This window comes from Typopeltis vanoorti, chromosome 22 (genome assembly GCF_054136105.1).
Source record: "Typopeltis vanoorti isolate ZY-2024b chromosome 22, IOZ_Tvanoo_1.0, whole genome shotgun sequence".
Lineage (NCBI taxonomy): Eukaryota > Metazoa > Arthropoda > Arachnida > Uropygi > Thelyphonidae > Typopeltis > Typopeltis vanoorti.
In genome coordinates this window covers 10,959,242-10,980,365 of record NC_143570.1, presented here as the reverse complement: position 1 = coordinate 10,980,365, position 21,124 = coordinate 10,959,242, and the positions used below count along the sequence as shown (strand labels likewise).

At 34.1% G+C, this 21,124-nt stretch overlaps 1 protein-coding gene across 4 annotated transcripts in view; it reads right to left on the bottom strand.

Annotated features, from left to right (window-relative positions):
* YME1L (ATP-dependent zinc metalloprotease YME1L) overlaps nt 1–21,124 on the bottom strand; it is a 281,286-nt gene that overhangs the window by 245,037 nt on the left and 15,125 nt on the right. For all 4 annotated transcript variants that reach the window (XM_090411850.1, XM_090411848.1, XM_090411851.1 and 1 more), the window contains exon 3: nt 5,711–5,788. In XM_090411850.1, the coding sequence (XP_090267976.1) occupies nt 5,711–5,752 (42 nt within the window). In that variant the 5' untranslated portion in view covers nt 5,753–5,788. The remainder of the gene's footprint in view (nt 1–5,710; nt 5,789–21,124) is intronic.

The window sequence follows — 21,124 nt, the reverse complement described above, 5'->3', positions numbered from 1 at the left end:
GATCACGAAAACATTGTCAACGTATCTAAGCCAGACTTTGGGTTTTAGAGGGGAGGAATCTAGGGCAAGTTGCTCAAAATGTTCCATGTAAAAGTTAGCAATGGGGGGGATAATGGCGAGCCCATGGCTGTGCCTTCTTTTTGTAAGTAGAAGGCGTTTTGCCATACAAAATAACCCGACCATAACACATGCACAAAAAGCACCGTGATATCTGGAGGGAATTTGTTCTGTAGGAGAAGGATTGTGTCATTCATTGGGACATTCGTAAAGAGGGCAGAGACGTCAAAACTGACTAATAAATCATCTTTTTCTAATGTAATGTCTTTGATGATGTTTATAAAATGTTGTGTGTTTTTGATATAGGAAGGGGAATGACCTACCAACTCCTTGAGTGTTGCTGCTAATTTTTTGGCTAAGTGATACGTCAGGCTATCAATTCCTTCAACAATAGGTCTTAGCAGGGTGTTTTCTTTGTGAATTTTTGGTAGCCCGTAAATTCTAGGGGAGCGCGCGTAATGAGGGAACAGTTTCGGGCCATGTGGTAATTGATTTAAGTAGTTTCTCTGTTTTGTTTTTTGTTCTGTTAGTTGGGTTGTAGTTAACTAATTTGTATGTGTTATTGTCAGAGACCAGCAGATTCATTTTTTCTATATAAGTGATACAATTTAAAATGACAGTGGCATTTCCTTTATCGGCTCTGGTTATTACTATGTTCAAATTTGTTTTAAGTGATTTTATCGCTGTTAATTCGTGTTTAGTTATGTTGATTGTTATTGTTTTGTTATGGTTTAAAATGTTCGCTGTTTCTATAGTATTTTGTCTGCTATGTTATTAAGTATGAATCTTAGGCCTCTTTCCATATTACAAATAACTTCAAGTTTGTCTATCGTTTTCAGTGCTATAACAAAATTTAAACTTTTGTTAAGTATAGAGATTTCGTCTTTGTTTAGAACGTGGTGAGATAGGTTAATTATGTTATTGATACCTGTGGGTGATTGATGGCTCTTGTTGTTTCTTGCTTCTGGTTGGTTGTTGTTGTTCACTGTGGCAAACTTTGAATATGGTGGCTGGTTTTTGTCGTTCTTTTAGTCTTTGAAATTTGGAAATTAGATTTTCTTTCTTCGTTTGTTGGATGTGGTTTGCTGTGTTGTCCGTAATCCTTTCTAGGATTATCCAGATATCTGCATTTAAGTAGCTAGACAGCTCCGTTTTTTCTTTTAGTAGCTGGTTTTGTGTAGCGGCTAGGTTCTTTCTGGTAGCTTGGATCTGCTCTCTCAGTAGTGCTTTCTCCATGCAGTGGTATATTCTTTGTACCTTTGTTGAAGTGAATTTTCTCTTTAGCCTGATGCAATTAGGAGTGATATTGCTGTCCCTACACCATTTTAAAAACGCCAGTCGATTGATCAAATCTGAAACTTGGATCTTCAGCTTATCGTATTGATTACATCTCTACAAAACCACAATAAAAAACAAAGACAAACCAGACTACAGTAAAACTATCACCATTCCCTACATTGAAGGAACATCAGACAAAATAAACAGAGTACTACAAAAGTACAACCTCAAAGCCACCGTTAAACCTCCTGCAAAATTAAAAAGCTTACTCAACTCATCCAAAGACCCACTCCCTCCACTAGCTCACCCTGGAGTATACCGGATTTATTGTACTTGCAACATACCATATATAGGAGAAACAGGACGCACTATTCCTATTAGACAAAAAGAACATAAATGACACATTAAATATAATAATTATGGTGAAGCTGGCCTTTCTGATCATGCCCTGAATACCTTACACAGAATTGACTGGAAAACCACCAGCTGTCTACATCACACTAGAACATGGTATGAACAGAAATCCAAGGAAGCCTGTGAAATTATCCACAACCACCCCCAATCTGAACAACGATGGTTTAAAAATCCCAAACATATGGAAGGTATATATTCGACCTTCCTCACCAAGAACAACTATAAACAGGACTGTAGAAAATCCAGTATTATAAATTAAAAATAAAAATTCTAATACTAAAAATAGGACACCAATTGTTTCTGAAAGAAAACCATCTAAAAGAATGTTTATTCCTGTCATTGTAAAAATAGAATTTAGCTTGATGTAAAAATTTATTTTTTATTTTATTTTATTTTTTTTAATCAATTTTTTTAATTTTTTTTCTTTTTTCCACCAGAGGTCACGCCAGTAGAATAACGTGATCAAATCATTGTTTCTCTAGCTTACAGTTAATGATGTAGCTCAGCTTGTCCTGGGTTATTTATGTACGCTCCAGATGATGATCTTGATGTGAAGATCGAAACGTTGGGATAAGTTTTTTTTTTTTTTTTTAAACGGTTGTAAATTCCATAAAATTTTTAAAATGAATTAAGTTAATAGAGTTGTATAAGGGAACAGAGACAAAGATTAAAGAAAGTTAATTAACATAAAGAATTGACGATAAGAAATAAAAGAGATAAGAGAAAGGATATAAGATATATAAGAGATATAAAGAAATGAGATAAAGAAAAATATAGAAAAACCCTAAGATATTACAATGGCACAGTAGTAATGACAGGATATTAAAGATAAAATAAGGGAATAACAAAATAGTTAATAAAAACACTTTCGTTTACATTTCCTATTTGCGCAAGTTAAAAATTTTCTCGTTTCCTTGCATTAATGATGAATCTGTGAACTTCAATCATTTTTTCTTCATATTCAGCTGGCATCTTTTGTGATATTTTTGTTTTAGTCAGCATACATAGCTGGTTTCTTTTCACGAATCTTGGACACCATGATGCTGATCCAGTAAAGTTGGCGATCCCTCTGTTAGTGGCTATCGCTTTCGCTTGATGAATAATCATTTTTTTTATACCACTGAAAGTCCCGCTTTTCTGTGGTCTAAAATCCAAGTATTCGGTTCTGCCTCAAGTTCTGGCCATTTTGCAGTTCCACTTCATAGGTTATGTTTACTGCGAGTTGCTTTTTTTAAATCCTCTTCCTGATTGCACCAAGTTCTTATCATTTTCTCAGTTGGGGGTAGTCCGAAATGTGTCTCTGCAGCCCTGTTTCATGTTCTTAAGCATACGCAATCACACGTAGCTTGTATGCAATATTGTAACAATGCCAACGTTTTCAGCCATAATTTGCTAAGAAATTTAGAGAAAATTTAAACGGCAGAAATTTATCACCGTTCACAACTGCGATAACAATTGGAAAGTTTAAACGAACAGGACACAGCTGTGATCGTCGATGACAACGCATGCACATCCATTGAACTCTACGTCAGTGTTTCTCAAAGTATTGTATGCATACCCCCCCCCCCTGGGGGTATGTTAAAGGTCTTCGGGGGGGGGGGGTCCATGGCAATTTTTGGCTATGCATCATTAACGCATGGAATAAAATTTAATGTATCCATGAAGTTTGAGATCTTAAAATGTTCCTATTGTATCACTGAATATGGTACAGAGACATCTGCAGGCTATGTAATATGTTTCTCAACAAACAGTGCAATTAGAGACAACTGGGATAAAAACAGCACTAATTAATGACTCGCATGTCCCCTCCCACATAAAATGCTATATAGTAGACTCAAGCAAAACCATATGTTGCACTAGCAGAATATGGTTTTGTTTGAGTGAACATGTTAAAACTAAAAAATATATAGCGAATGTGTTTCAGATATTATATAAGGAATTCAGTTGAAGAGAATTAGCATTTCAACTCAATTGTCGGCTTGTCTTTGTCAATTAGTAGCATGATCTTTTGTTAATACTGCACCAATCATAGGAACGAGATGCCCGAAGTTTGAGAAACACTGCTCTACATAACTGGAATGCTCTCACACAGACCGCAAGGAAGCAATAAAGAAATCGCATAACTCGAAACAGAGAAAATTTCCAGAAATGAAAATAATAAAAAACTGAGTATCAGCATATAAGACACACCCTGTTTTTCAGACCTATTTTCAAAGAAAAAAAGTGCATCTTATATGCCAGCAAATTCGGTAATTAAAGTATTGCCAGCCTAGCTGGCCAAGTGGGTAGCATGTCCGCTCTCCAATCAAGAGGCAGCAGGTTTGAATTACACTGTGGGCATGGATGTTTGCGATTGTCTGTGGAAATACTAGTGATGGTGGTCGGCAGTAGATGGCGTTGGTGTAGCTGCAGTCAGCTGGTGGATTGTAAGTGGTGGAAGCAGAGTTGTAGAGTAGATGCCCTCCCTCAATGAGTCTCTGGACTCCCTGGAGGTGACAAATAATAATAATAATAATAATTTAATGGTTAAGACACAAGTGCATGCCAGGAATCTGATGATGAGATGCCAAGAAATTATATTTTTGATTTAACCCTTTATCCAAGTGTAAGAAAACAAAGTTTGCACGTTTTCGCATCAATTGCTTTAATATCCTATTAATGCAATGCACATATCCTTATCATATCCCATAATACAGAGCATTATACACGTCCATAAGGATGTGGGCATTGCATTATGGTATACTAAGGCAACTGATGTGAAGTCATTAACCTCTATATACAAGTAGCTCAGTTGTGAAATGACTTAATGTGCAAACTTTGTTTGTTAAGGCTTGGATAAAGGATCAAACCAAGAATATAATTTTTGGGAATATAAAATTTGGGTTAATTTATAGTATAACCACATGAAAAAACCTTTCAACAAAAAGTAATTTGAATTTAATTATTTATGCTAAAATTTCACTAGTAATTTTAACTAGCAACATCAAGAGCAAGACTTATGGATTGCTATGGAGACTTTTAGAAAGCAACAACTTTCTACTTCCTAATAGTCTCCATACAACATTAAAGCAAACACTAATTCATTTTAATTTTCATGCATGTTTAAATAATGTTGTGAGGTCTTCCTATATCAGCCAAACATAAATAAGAAAGAATCAATTTTATATCATCATCATCATCATTGAATTCCTGATATATACCCACAAAGTATGTACAGGATATGATAGTACTACATGAAAAATTATATCATTACTAACTTCCTATCTAAAACTTTCTTCCAAATCAGTCTGTTACCTATCAAGATTTCATATTTCTGTCTTCTAAGGCACTTTTCAATGTATCAATCCACCTATATCTTGGTCTTCCTCTGGGTTTTTTTTCCTGCTAACCTGGCAGAGAACACTTGTTTTGCTAATCTTTCCTCTCCCATTCTGCTTAAGTGACCTTACCACCAGATTAGCTCTACTAATGCATTCCTGGATGCTGACAATATCAAGTTCTTTCCTAATATCCTCGTTTTTAATATGATATTGCCGTTGATGCCCCTAATCTTTCTCAGGACTCTCATATCTGTGGTCTCTAGTCTTTGGTCAAGTGTTTTACTTCTAACCCAGCTCTCAGATCCATAAGTTAAAATTTGTTTAAACACTGTCTTGTATACAGCTAATTTAGTGTTTCGGCTAATTTCTCTCTTTTATTCTTTGTTTATTGCCTAAATTTGGATTGAAAATTTCAATCCAAATTTCTTTTTGTACAATATTTGGATTGAGTGTTCTTATCGGGCCTATAATCTGTAAAAATTTTGAAGTTTTTAATTTTGTCTTTTTCTCCTTTATTTATATTTATGTATAAATATAAATTATTATAAATTTGTTTTTTAATAAATAAATATTAAAAATATGAAAATAAATAATTAAAAAATTTTAAATAAATACACATATATATAGACAAACACACATACCTGGCCTGACAGAAAGCTCAGAGAACTGTTATAACTCAGCATTACAATTCACCTTTAATCAGAAGCCTTTTCAACTTACTGTAAGATAAACAACATAATGGTTTCGTTGGTACCATTTTATAAATAATTCCATTACCAAGTGATGAATACAAAGTATCTGCATCTAAAATTATGTTATTAAAACATCCTACAAATTAAAATGATAAGCCTCAGTTCAATCTGATGACTGGAAAAACTACATATTAATAATTATTTTAACAGTTATGTTTCCTTTAGCAAAGTTATCTTAAAATAAAAATAAAATAAAAAAATAAATAATTCTCTTATCTGCCTTGTTGCCTGAGAGTTAGTACAAGACTTACTTGTACAAATCTGGCACAGCGTATCAAGCAATTTTCTATTTGCTATTTCCTCCTATTAGGATTAGTACCACTGACAGGTTTTTCTTGCTCACTACAATGGGAATAATAAAGTAACTTGCCTCATTTCGGATAGTACTGCAAGAAGCACCTCACTGGCCTATCATCAACTCTACCTACTGTATCATTTAATTGTGACCAAGATCCATTTCCGTGTTTTTCCTGCCCTCGTTCTTTTTTCTCTGATGGAGGTCTGGGTGTTCAATCATATAAGCATCCTGCTGAGGCTAATGTTCTTATCTCTGTAGGTCAAGTCAAAGCTAGATGTATCCCAGAAGAAGAAGAGTGAATTCTTGCTTCAAGGGAGGTCGACCTATTAACTGCTGGTGAGCAAAACATCAATATGGCACTTTCATCTATTCCACTTTATAGATCCTTCAATGCAATTAAATCACACAGAAAATTGGAAAGTTATAGATAATTAATTAAGACAATGTCAGATGATTTTATTTATCAATTTAGCAATGATCAGGAGTTCATGCCCACTATAAATACATATTCTTTGAATGAAACTTCTTCTTTAGGATCTTATTTGCTTTAGACTGTACAACAGCCTCCATTAGAAATTCTGATCACTTAAGTATATTATTTCTAAAAGATTTGTTTAATCAGAATTTTGTTGTTCCCCTTGTAAATAATTATGTTAAACAAGTCTTTTGTCAACAATGAAGTTTACTAGCAGGCATGTGATGGATTAATCCTATGGAGAGCACTGAGGTGTCCTCTTGTAAAAGAAGGAAAAGAGAATATGCTCATTGTAGGATACGTATATAGGCAAAATAGAAGTGCATTAGCAAGATCAATATTGGAGAAATTAATCAACCATCCTCTGAACAGTTTCCAGATTTCGCAAGCTTTTGGAGTCAAGTATTCTCTGCTTTACCACCCATGTTTCAGCCTAATAGCATTCATCGTTCTCTATTGCATTCAGATTGTTATATGATCGAACAAGCAGAAATTAACGCTACCTTTCTGTAAAATTCTTCTGCTCCTGATGGTTTTACTGCAATTAAGTTGAAGAGTACACCTGAAGATCCTACAGGACGTTAAATCTTCTCTTGTATATTAACCATATTCCTAAATTGCTTAAAAAAGTCAAGGACTATTTTCATTCCTAAGAAATCAAATGCTATTCATTCATCTCAGTACAGATACTATAGCTCCTATATTTCTTAGACTATTCTACAAATAACGGTCAAGTATTTACAAAAATTATATCCTCATGATGTTAAGCAAAGAGCATTCCTGCTGATGGATGTGATAAAAATATCATCATATTAACTGCCTTAATTTCAGAAGCTTGTTGATTGTGTGTTCCATTTATGATTGCTTTGCTCAAGTTGCAGAAAATCTCTGATAGTGTCTTATAAAGCACTTTCAAAAACTGGTTCTGTTCTACTTAAAGATTATATTTCTGAATTATACAGTAAGTTGTATATTGCAATTACTATTGGAGATAAAACATCGCATGAATTTCTGATCATTACTAAATTGATAAATAAAAATCATCTAACACTGTCTTAACCATGATCTATAACTATCCAATTTTCTGAGTGATTTAGTTTGTCAATTCCATCTATACATGGCATCAGACAAGAAAATCCCTTATCGTTTATCTATAATATGATGGATTTCTTTCATCTATGCCACCATATACTGGTTTTAATTTGAATGGATGCCAAATAAATGCAATATCATTTGCAGATGATTTCATACTTGCTGAAACTAAGATGGGTCTTCAGGAATTGTGATAGAGCATGCTGCTCAATATTTTACTTCAGAAGTCATGCTATTAATGGAGACAAGTCTTTTACCATCATCCTAATACCATCAGGTCACAACAGGAAGGTGAAAGTCTAGGATTATATCTTTAAATGTTTCCAACCACCCTCTTAAATCTATCGGTCTTGGATGACTGGCAGGATTTGGGATTAATGTTTTTGGCTGCTGGACAATGACTAGGTCGAGTCAATTTTCAACATTTCTGGATAAGCTTTGTACATCTCCATTGAAACCTCAGCAATGCATTGCATTATTAAATCAGTTTGTGTTACCTAAATTATTCCATTCTTTAGTATCAGGAAAACCAACTTTGACCATCCTGAATAGACTACATAAACAAGTATATCAAGCAGTTAGACCTTGACTTAAATTACCACATGATGTTCCAGTTGCTTATCTTCATGTGGCCATTAAATCTGGTGAATTAGGATTAGGAATTCCTATAATGAGATGGATGGATGGATGGTTCCTTGCTTCCTTACTTAAATATCTAAGGTTAAATAGATGCCAACATTCATCTTCACCTTTTACCATAGCTGCCTTCAGAACTTCTTTCATTCAATGAGAATTAACTAAAAAAACTATGTTGGAACTTTGAGAATGAAATGCATGTTGTTTATAACTATCCTGAAAGGAAGAGATGGGAAAGACTTCTATATTTCACAGTCGATAGGAAGCCCTTCAGTGGTTGGGAGATGGTTCTGTCTCAACAACTTTGGGTATGCGAAGAAACAAGAATGTTGCCTGGATGGGAGTATATACAATAGATCTGGTCAGGGCTAGGATAAATGCCCTTCCTATAGGTGCATATAGCCCACGGCAGGCACAATATACACACTTCATGTAGGGCTAGATGTGGGTTCAGAGAAAGACTATGACACATATCTCAATGTTGCTTTAGAACTCTCATTAGAAAACATGATCCAATATGTACCATCATAAAGAACCAGCTAGAATAGAGAAGATGATTAGTGAGAAAGGAGTCAAATATCAGGACCGAGGTATGCATAAGAACGCTTGATCTTTTGTTCATCAAAAGATGGTAGCATCACCATCCAGGATACCCATGTCTGTGGATCAAACCAAAATCTACACAGGGGAGAATGAAGATAAGACAAATTATTATGCCTCTAATCCGGGTATTAAAAAAAAAGTTTAGAAAAATTGTTGCTAGCTTTTTTTTTTTGCATAACCATCTCAAATAGAGGCATGTGGTGTATAAAGTCCTATAAGGATGCACAGGTGTCAGGTCTTAGTGCCCAAGACATCAAAATACTTTCCCTATGAGCTGGTCAAGGAACATTGGTTGCATGATGGATACATCAGTGAATGATGAACAGGACACCTAGGAAAGGTGTTAGTTAGGCTCCAACATATAATTGTAAAGTATGCACATTGTGTGTGTGTGTGTGCGCGTGCATGCTTGCTTATTGTCCTAGCAGCAGGGAACTGTAATGCAAAGAATTAAAAATAAAATAATCTACACACAATTTACAGATTCTGATTCACTGAAGGAAGTAAATAAATAAAACATTCTGTAAAATATAATCTTCATAAAACTAGTATATATGAATTATACTAATCCTAAGTAAGCATAAATATTTATTTATTTAATTCATAAAATTGTTTTTAAAAACCACAAGACACTGGCAAAAAAAAAACGCTAACAGGAATTTAAAAAAAAAAAAAAAAAGTGGAATCAGATGAATATAACTGAAGAACAAACTGCATTAGAAAAGTTAAGTAAATTCCTGGGGGCAGTTATATAAATAACTGATTTATATATCAATTCAGCAATAAAAGAAGATGGTGTGGCTAGACCAGAGAAAAAGAAAGTATGTCAAGTATCAAAAAATTTCTCATAATTTTACAAAATAAAAATAAAAATATATATATATATATATATATATATATATATATATACCATATTTTTCAGACCATAAGACGCACCTTTTTACATAGGAAAATCGACTTAAATTTGGAGTGCGTCTTATGGTCCGAAAGTAACATTAAAATACCAATCTTTACACTGTACCGAAGCTGTTAGCTAAGTTCAATTACTGGTGCAATATGTTAATAAAATTAGTAAGTACGCCACGGAAGGTAGGTACCTAAGTTATCTCGCTGCATGTGGGTGAATCACCAATTTAGAGCGTCAAATAGTCATTAGTGTGTAAACATATGTGCTTTTGTACGGTTCATTTGAATTATTTTTTATAAGTCGTTAAAATTTTTATCTTAAAATTAGAAAACATGAGCGTGAAACAAAAAAGACTTTCATATAATGTGAGTTATAAATTAAATGTGATAAATTATATGTGATAAAACAATATGGAAACAGAGCAGCAGAAAGACATTTTGGTACACCACCAACAGAAAAATGGTTTGCGAGTGGAGAAAACAAGAGGAACAATTAAAACTGCTATGTAAACACAAGAAAACATTTCGTTGGCACCTAGAAAAATAGCCAGAATTAGAAGTACAAATGAAAATTTGGGTAACAAATCATCGAAACATGGGAATATCTATTTCTACGAAAATGATAATTTTTGAAGCGAAACGATAAGGGCAACTGCTAAAAGCGGAAGGACAACTGCTAAGGGAATTTTAGATTTTACCGGATCACCGTCTTGGTGCTTTAGATTTATGAAAAGACACGGGCTATGCATGCATACAAAAACCACTCTAGCCCAAAAAATGCCGGCTGACTATGAAGCTAAAATTATAGAATTCCATAGATTTGTCATATCAGCGAGAAGGAAATTTAACTTTGAGCTTAATCAAATTGCGAACATGGATGAAGTGCCTCTAACTTTTGATGTTCCTTCAAATCAGACAGTAGATTCAAAAGGCATCAAATCAATAGTGATCAAAACAACAGGTCACGAAAAAACTCACTACACGGTAGGTTTAGCTTGTTGCGCGGACGGAACAAAACTATCCCCATGTTAATCTTCAAGAGAAAAACATTACCGAGATGAAATTCCTCGTGGCATTATTATCCACGTTCAAGATAAAGGCTAGATGGACGAAACAGGAATGAAATTATGGATACAAAAGATATGGGCAAAAAGGTCCATGTGTGTTGTTTAAAAAGCCTGTGATGTTAGTATGGAATCAATTCAGAGCACATAAAACAGAATCAACCAAGAAGCTTCTAAAAGAAATGAATACAGAATTAGCTCATTTCTGGAAGCCTTACAGGTCAATTACAACCTTTGGATGGATCTATTAATAAACCATTCAAAAAGTTTATGCAGGAAGAGTGGAACAAAATGGATGGCAAAGCCAAATCAAGATGTTACAGCAACAAGACATACGAAACGATTTCAGAAGTATGTACCTGGGTGAAAAATTCACAGGAAGCTGTGAAAGAAGAGATGATTATAGTCATTTAAGAAATATAGGATAAGTAATGCAATGGATGATACCGAAGATGACGCAGTTTTTGAAGGGGGGTGACAACAATAGTTCAGACAAAAGTAATACGAACAGTGACATTAACGAGACCAGTGATAGTACCGAGAGTGAAGATGAACTGAATATTGCTAATACAAATGATTGTAAATAAATAAAAATTAAGTATTTGTAAACATCTTTATATAAAATATTTTTTTCTAAAAATCACCTTATAAATTTCGGGTGCATCTTATCATCCGAAAAATACGGTAAATTTTTTTTTTTTTGCATGTTTTTAATATAATCTATTATCAAACAAATACACTGGTTATTGTTCCAACAAATAGTCTATAAACAGATCTAACACATGCATCACTATCCTGATAAAGTTCTCAGGAGTTGTAAAAGAAAGTCTTTTCATAGTAAATATCATGGAAGAGAAAAACAATCCTATTATCATATTTGAAAAAAAAAAAAAAAAAAAACTTGATATTTTGCTATTATACAATACCTATTAACTTTACTGTTGCACAATATCAACATAGTAAACTTATATCACATTCTTTGCAATACACAATTACTGCAATTAAAAATTGTTAAATAAGGATTAATTAATCCTAATAATCAATTCAATATCATTATTTTGTTCATAAAACTTTTTTTAAAAAATGATCATATTGACGTACAGGTAGTCCTCGACTTACGACGGGATTCCGTTCCAACGTCTCTGTTGTAAGTCAAGGACTTTTTTAATTCTTGATTTGTTTGATTTCTGTTATAATATTTTCATAAATTAGGTTTCCATTTAACTTAAAATGGTTAAAAATGCATAAACTTACATAAACATAAAAATTAAGAAAGAAAAATTTAAGAAAAAAATGCATAAACATCAAAAATTGTGCACTTACTTTAATTTGAAATTCCTTTAAGTATTAGTTAATATAAACAAACAAAAAACTTATTAACAGTGTCTTTAATTAAACATGAGTAACTGTTACTCATTTGGACGATATGGTTATTTCTTGCGATTGGGAGTAGCTTTTTTTAAATCAGAAAATTGGTTAATGTTGTCTGTTGGGTTTTTTTTTTACTTTTTTTCATATATTTTGCGATAACATCTAACTGCTTCTCGAATTTGCTTTGACTTTGGCGATGCGATCAGTGTCTTGATCCATATTTTTGAGTAGCTGAAGTCCTTTGATTTAGTTTAGAAAATATTTCAGCTAATCTTTTTACAGAAATCTTTTTTTTTAATGATTTCTCTTCTTCATCTTCCTAATTATTGCTTTCTTTTTCTACAACTCTTTTATTTTGGAAAATCAAGTCTTGATCAGTCAGTTCACCTTTTTTTGTGATCTGCTAATTCTTATATATATTGGTAATATTGATTTCTAAATCCAGTTTTTTTGCAATTTCAATGATTTCTTCACCAATTTGTTCTAACATACTATGCTCATTGCGTGTCTCCTGCAGTAGTAACTTCTTCCAAATTCCTTGCATACATTGTTTCGAAACTCCCTTCCATGAAGTTCCAATGTTTTGAATACATTAGTTAATATCGGAATTTTTCCAAAAATCGCGTAATGATTAGTATCGTTGTCCATTGCTGTTATTGATTGAGAAAATGTAGTTTTCAGGTAATATGTCTTGAACGTAGCAATCAAACCTTGATTGCTACATTCAAGACATAGGTTGAATCACAGGTTCAACCTATGTCTTGAATGTAGCAATCAAGGTTTTGTTGAATGTAGCAATCACAGCTGCTGTATTGGGCAGTAGATACATCACATTTATATTTTCATTCAAATCGCCGATGTGAAGAAGATGTCTTGGAGCATTGTCAAGCAGCAATGGAATTTTAAAAGGAATGTTTTTTTTCAAGACGGTAGGCACGTACTTCTGGAATAAAACAATTTAAGAACCAGTCTTCAAATAAAACTATTGTCATCCAAGCCTTAGGATTACTCCTGTAGTAAACCTGCACTTTATTCTTGTCAATGTTTTTCAAAGCTCTGGAGTTTTGTGAATGGTAAACAAGAAATGGTTTTAATTTAAAACCAGCAGCATTTCCTCCAAGAAGCAGTGTAATCCTATCTTTAAGTGCCTTAAAACCAGGCGCCGATGTAGCTTCTCTGTGAATGTAAGTTTGTTCTGGCATTCTTTTCCAGAATAGTCCGGTTTCATCTATATTAAAAATCTGCTCTAGCAAATAGCCTTCATCTTTTATCATCTCTTTCAGATTTTTCTTGAAAATTTCAGCACTTTCAAAATCGGAACTAGCAGCTTCTCCTGTTATTCGTATGTTATTTAAATTTGTTTTTGAATAGATAAAACCCTTTACTAGGGTTAAATGTATGCTCGCCATATTTATCTTCTTGTTGGTTTCCTTAAATTGTCAAATAGGCTGCATGCTTTTGTTTGAATTGTAAACAAACTGAGAGGCATATTCTTGTTGATTTGATCATCTATCCATATCATTAAAAGCTTCTCCATTTCATGAATTGGCCCTTCTCTTTTTTTCGTTAAAATTGTACATTTCATATTAACTGCCCCTTTAGCTGCCTCCATTATTCTCAATTTATCTTTTATGATTGTTGAAACAGTTGAATGCAATAGTTTTTTTTTCTTGTGCTATTTCACCGACTTTCTTTTGTCATATGCTTTAATGACCTTCATTTTAACATCTAAACTTAAAGCTTTCCTTGCCTTCTTTTGTATGTTGGAATTTTCATCAGTAGTTTTACTTCTCTTACTGGACACGATAGGATTACGACGAGATACAAAAATTGCAATGAGAGAAACGAACACTTCGACTGTTGATTAGCAACTAACATGCCAAAGGCTGTGATAAGTTAGAAGTGGATGAATCATAGCAGCGGCTATTGAGTGTTGGTGATAGGCTTTGCTTGTCAACTAATGGCGATGCTGCAATGCGTATGCAAAAGCAATGTGATATATGTATGTATATGCTGGTGGCAAAGTTAAATTAGAGAATTTTTAATAATAATAATAATTCTGGCCGTCATAAATGCTAATCGTCATAAGTCGAGGACTACCTGTATATACTATCTCAGCCTTAAATTGCATGGAAGAAAGAGAGGCTCAATGTTATGTAACAGAAAATTTTGCTTAATTTTATATTAATTTTTTAATATAATCTATTATCATGAATATAGTGGTTATTTTAATATAATAAAATTAAAATTTTATAATATTATAAAAATATATTTATAAAATTATAATAAAATTGAATTCTATCCTCTTGTATGGTTGTGAGGCCTGGACTTTATTGAACAAATAAAGTCCGGGCCTGTCTTTTGAAATGAAAACTTACAGAAGACTTTTGAGAATTCCCTATACTGCTCACGAAACCAATGAAAATGTCTGAAAACTGATTGATTCAATAGACAGGAGAAAAACAGAAAATATTCTGACAGTCATCAGAAGAAGACAGATGAAATAGTTTGGACATGTGGAGAGGGCTAATGGCATTCCAAAGCAAGCATTACAAGGAATCATTCTGGGATCAAGAGTTAAGGGCTGACCTTGATTGAAATGGACTGATAACATCAAAAAATGGACACATTCCTCACTTTCTCAACTGACATCAAGAACAAGAGACCGAGATGATTGGAGGAAGCTAACAAAGAATATCACCTACCAGCCATGGGTGACCCAATGATCCATTTAGGACTACAGGAGAACTGGTCATTGTTTTAATGTACAGATCTGTTTTTTTTTTTTTTAATAAATGTTCATTTATTAGATGGACACCATTTACTAATGTTACCATTAAAAAAAAAAAAAAAAAACATAGGTTCAATTTTTATCATGATGTGAGAAATATTTATGCAATCCCCCCCACCCTTAAATGAATGTGAGTCAGCATTCACATATAGAGGAAGTAGGGTTTTTTGATTTTGAAAAAAAATTTTTTTTACTCCAATATAACAGAATAACAATGCATGCAATTGACAAAGTATAGCAGATGGCTCATGGTGAGATGGATTATGTAGCATTCTGTACTGAAGAATGATGCCCCCCCCCATAAGTTCTGAGAATCCACAGAAGTTTCATATAATTATAAAATTGATAGAGAATTTTGATGATTATTATTTTCATATTCTTAGAATGAGTACACTCACTTTCCAACAAGCAGTGGTTTCAAATCCACTGCAGGCATGGATGTATATGATTGTGTTTAGGTGGAATATGAATTTTATCATTCGATGCGAGACCACCACTCTGCTTATAGGATGCCTGAAATAGTTTGAAAAAAGTTCAGTGTTTGAACTCCAGAACAAGGTTTCTAGACTATGTAAAAAATTAATATTTATTATTATCTGAGATCTCCAGGGAGTAAAGGACTCATCGAGGGAGGCTGTAAAATCACCCGAACCAACTGTCATATCTTCTCTTAAAATCATTCACGGTACATGGGCTCACTATCCCTAAAGGCAAATTATTCACTCCCTAATTCAAACTATTCATTCACTGCTCTGTGAGAGAAAAACATAGCTCTTACCCCTTTCTTGACAACAAACAAACTTAACTTCCATGGATACCATGGGAAGAGAAAAGAGGGTTATCCCCATGTTCTCTTCCCACCTTCCATATAATTAAAAATGCCAAAAAAATAAAAATTAATAAAAATAGTGGAGAAAAAAATCATTAGTCCATCCACTGTTTAAAATGTACTATGGGTTTGCAAATAAAAATAAAGGGAAAAAAATGCATTTCAGGAATGCAGCAATGATGAGGACATTTAGAAATATTACTGTAGTGTTAATAAGATATCCAGACAACTACATGCAATGTAGTTATCCAGAATTTCAAGGGAAGAAAGAAACTCCAGAAAAATCCCAGACTAAATATCAGGATTAGGATAGAAGGAGAAGAGAAAAAATGACAGATACTAAAGTTAATGAGAAATGCTTGTGGAATGAATTGTAGTGAGATTATTCTTGCAAGGGATAAAAGAGAAAGCAAATACAGCCAAATTTTTAGAAAAGCAATTTTTTCTTTTAGGAATAAAACTATCTTCCTATCTTTCTTTTGCATAACCAAAGCACAAGCATCATCTCTCCAGCATCCAAAAAATTAGATTCTCTCTCTCTTCCCCCACAATGCATTACTTTACTTTTGAACTATTTAATTCCATATAAAATCACTTTATCCAATTGGTGATTATTATTCTCACAAATGAATTGGTCTCCAACCTCTAAAAATTCTTAATCCAGTAGAGAGGACTGCAGTTAGGATGTTCAATGACTTTTCTATCAACGAGAAAGATAATTTATTATTACATGGGACCCTCCACAAGCTTTGAACATTCACAGCAGGAGACTTACAATACCAACTCAATATCTATCATACCTCTATAAGTGCTTGGCATTTCTAATTTAATTATCATATCGCTTGTTGATCACATTCACTGTGAAAGCACTCACAAAAGTCTCTGGCAACTCATTCCACCTAAGTGAAAAATCTAATCTAGTCCTCGCATCATTGCTACCTACATTCTGATCTCCAGAAGTGATTCCATGTTTGAATTCCATAGCCAAGTGCTGAAAAATTCCTCTGCATCAATCCTAAAAACCCTATTAAACTCCTCCCCCCAACTTTCCCCTCTAGCAGCCAACTTCTGCAACTCATGAATCCTCAGTATCAATGTAGGAAGCATTCCACAGACTACTCGCCATCTTGGTCACTTGCTTCCAGATTCTCTCTCCACCTTGTCATTCCCAAAAAACCCAAGTGACCAGAGTGTGCACAGTAATCGAGACCTGCCCATATCTAAGCATTATAAGGTAAATGATAACTTCCTTATCTCTACTTGTTAGAGAGTTCTTCAACAGCTAAATAATCTTATGCACTATGTTGGCTGACTTTGCAACATGCCCTCTGAACTTCCACTCCCTATCCACCAATACTCTCAAATCCCCAGCTTGATCTTATCATCCAAAATGTATAACTTTATACTTTTTCACATTAAAAGAGCACCATTATCTTTTGCCTATACTGTCATCCTATTTAAATCATTCTGCATTCCTGAAATGCAATGAATATATTTAAATTTAAGCTTCAGAGATAAATAATCAAAGTTAGAGTGGGTATCACAAATACAGAGAGCAATAAAGACAGCAGTGTTGCATGAAAATTATAAAGATCAAATAAAGGTTCTGGCTTAGATCAAAATTTCCTATCAAATCAAGCATATCAAATCCTTCTCTATAAGGTTTGGCATTATCTAATAAGAATATCAGATCCAATGAGTATACATGAATTTTTTTTTTTTTTTATGGTAGGTATCATGTACAGTCATACCCCAGAGTTACGTCACCTTCAATTCTAGAGGAGTGCCGAAACTTGAAAATGTCCATAAGTAGAAAAGCTATTAAATTTTGAAGAGTGTGTAGTTATGACTGAAATAAAAGACCTAATGATGTGAAAACTGGTTTATTGAATGAGTTTATGGAAAATGTTATGTAGAAATTTTTCTGCAGTGACAGCATCTGCCTCTCCTTGCACTTCAATATCATGTAGGCTTGACCTCTTCTTGAACCTATCAAACCATCTACAGCTTTCTCCAAATTCAGCATCTTTTGCTTTCTCATATTTATTAGCCTTCGTGTCATTGAAAAGGGTTTTGGGCTTTATTTTGAATAATTGCCTGGTTTAAGGGAACATGGTGATTAGTTTGGTCATCTATCCAGACCATTAAGTTCCTCCATATCAGCAACAAAGTTATCCCTTTTAATAATAAAGTAATGTTTATTGAATACCACTTAACTTCAGCAAGAATTTTTTTGTTTGCTTGTTTTTAATCACAGCATTAACAGTAGTGCAAGGGAAGCCTAGCCTTCGGCCTATCTCAGATTGCAATACACCTTAATCACTAAGTTTAATCATTTTAATCTTTGATTCTAATGTGACAGCCTTATGACTTTTCACTTTTATCTGCCAGTTTAATCAGAACAAAACAGTAGAATAAACATTAAAAAAAGTTTAATATTCAGGCAATCACAGAGTGCAACACAAAGATGTGTGAGAATGACATGAAGGTTAAGAGAACACATTCTTCTAACCTGAAGAATGTATGGCTGCATTAATTTGCCAAAAATTCAGAGAGACTTAACATCCAAAGATCAATTCCTACATAGCCATAATGCTTCTTTTTTACATTAGAGAGTGCCAAATTAAGACTTTTGATCTTCGTCTGTTACAATTTGAACTGTTTCACTTATTGGCACATGTAAACTAACATGTTTTGCTCTGAAAATGCTGGTTTGAAATCCAGTGAAATATAAACCAGTTAATAAAAATCTTTTTTTATAATTTAGTTCATTTGGTGTCATGATTCTGTTAAAATAAGTTATGAATTTTTTTTTATACTCAATACTGTGTTGTGAAATTTAATTTATTATAATTAAATTCATTTGTCTTCATCTCCACAAACAGAATATAAATAATATTAATAACATTTTATAAAATTTAAAGTTAACTGGAACAGCCACTGACCAACACCCATGGACTGTCCAACTCCAAACATACCAAACAAATTTATTCAAAATCAAGTGGATATTGAATCCAACATTATTTCAAAGCCGAATAAAGAAACTACAAGAGTTTCGTGCCGAATATAGAAACTATAAAAGTTTCGGCAGATCCAAGCATAAGCAAACCTTCCATGACAGGGGTAACTCGTAGTAAAGGTGGAGTAAGCTCTGATCACTATCCTTAGTATTTCCCATAATGCAAAACATCTCCTAGCAGACATGTATGATGTTATACATTATGAGGGGGGGGTCACTACCCAGACCAGTTTCGACCTTTGAGGTCTCATCAGTGAGTAGGCAAACCCAAAATGTAAATACCCAGGCTGTAGTGATGCAGAGGTTATACTTTACCAAACGAATTGCCAAGAGGTGTCACATCATGAAAGGCACCAGGAATTACTGAAATAGAGCCAAAAGGCTTCACTTTGGTGATGCAAAATTATTCAAATCAAGTGGATATTGAATCCAACATTATTTCAAAGCCGAATACCAAACAAATTTCTCATAATCTTCCACCATTCCATCCACCTTTGTTCTTTGGAACAATCTCTACCATACTGAATACAACTTCCAACTCCTTAAGAAACATATCAATAGATCATTTCCTTCTCCTTATATCACCTGCCCAGAGTTATAGGTCCTTTGACCTCATGTGTGGGTCATTATATATATATATATAAGGCAAATTAAAAAAAAAAACATGTTAAAAAAAAAAGGTGAAATGTTGAATTCATACAAAGGAATCATTACAGATATCAGTATAGCACCACCAGTGGCAAAAAACAGAACTAGGCTACTCTGAAATTTGTAATTCAGTTATATAAGGTACTCAAGTTAATTGAGTTTGGCTAATACAAAGTTCACTGTAATTATTATTATTATTACCCCAAGACCTCATGGAGTCAAAGACTCATCTGGGAGGTCCTTTTATCGCACACACATCTCATCATGCCGTGTCTTAAACACACTCAAACTCCTTGCAGACACCAACCTCTCAGGCAAGGCATTACAATCATTCACAACTCTGCACGAAAAAAAACCTGCCTCTCATCCCCCTACTCACACCCTCTTTATACAGTTTCCAGGGATGACCTCTGGTTCTCCCCCCTGATCTACCACTATTCTCTGTAGAAGTTCTCCACCATTGATCTTATAACAACCCCTTACCAAATTGTAGGTCTCTATCATATCTCCCCTCTTCCTCCTCTCCACCAGACTCTGCAAATTACAACTTCTCAATCTTTCCTCATACTCAACATTCCAGAGGTCACAAACTATCTTAGTCAGTCGCCTTTGGACCCTTTCCAACATCTCTTCATCCTTCTGAAAACCCGGTGACCAAATCTGGGCACAATAGCCCATGTGTGGCCTAATCAAAGCCTTATACAATGGAACAAGAATCCCCCTACTTATACATGTCAGTGTCCTCCGCATCATTCCCAGAAGCCTTTGTGTTGTCTTCACAATTTTGGCGATGTGTCCCCTAAATTTTAGATCCTTATCCACTATCAACCCACAGATCTCTTATTTCTTCTACCTCCAACAATATATTCTCAGCAAGCATAAATTCTGCATCATATCTTTGTTTTCCAAATTTTAAAACCTTACATTTTGCAACATTGAACACACATCCCCATATGCTTGCCTAATCACTCAATTTATTCAAGTCTTCTTGCAAGGCCACAACATCTTCACTACTCTTTACAGTTCGTCCCAACTTTGCATAATCTGCAAACAACTGAATATCTCCATCCAAATCTTCGCCAATATCATTAATATACAAGTTAAATAGTAATGGCCCTAAAACAGACCCCTGAGGCACTCCACTAGTGACTTTCCTTTACCTGGATATTGCACCCCCATACACAACTTGTTGATACCTATCAGATAGCCAGTCTCCTATCCAATGCACTAATCTAACATCCAACCCCATCTGCTCTAGTTTGACTGTCAACTTATCATGAGGTACTCTATCAAAAGCCTTTGCGAAATCCAAGTATGTTACTGAGTATCCTTCTCCTCTGTCCAAGGAAGCAGGCATTTTTAAGTAAATAACTAAAACATGACCTCCCTTTAGCAAATCCATGCTGTTCATCAAAGATAATACCATTGTTGTCAACCCAACTCTGGATCCTAGTTCTCACAAGCTTCTCCAACAGCTTAACCACAACACCTGACACACAGATAGGCCTATAGTTTGATGCTCGAGTTCGATCACCTCCTTTATGAAGTGGCACAATCTTGCCCTCCTTAGG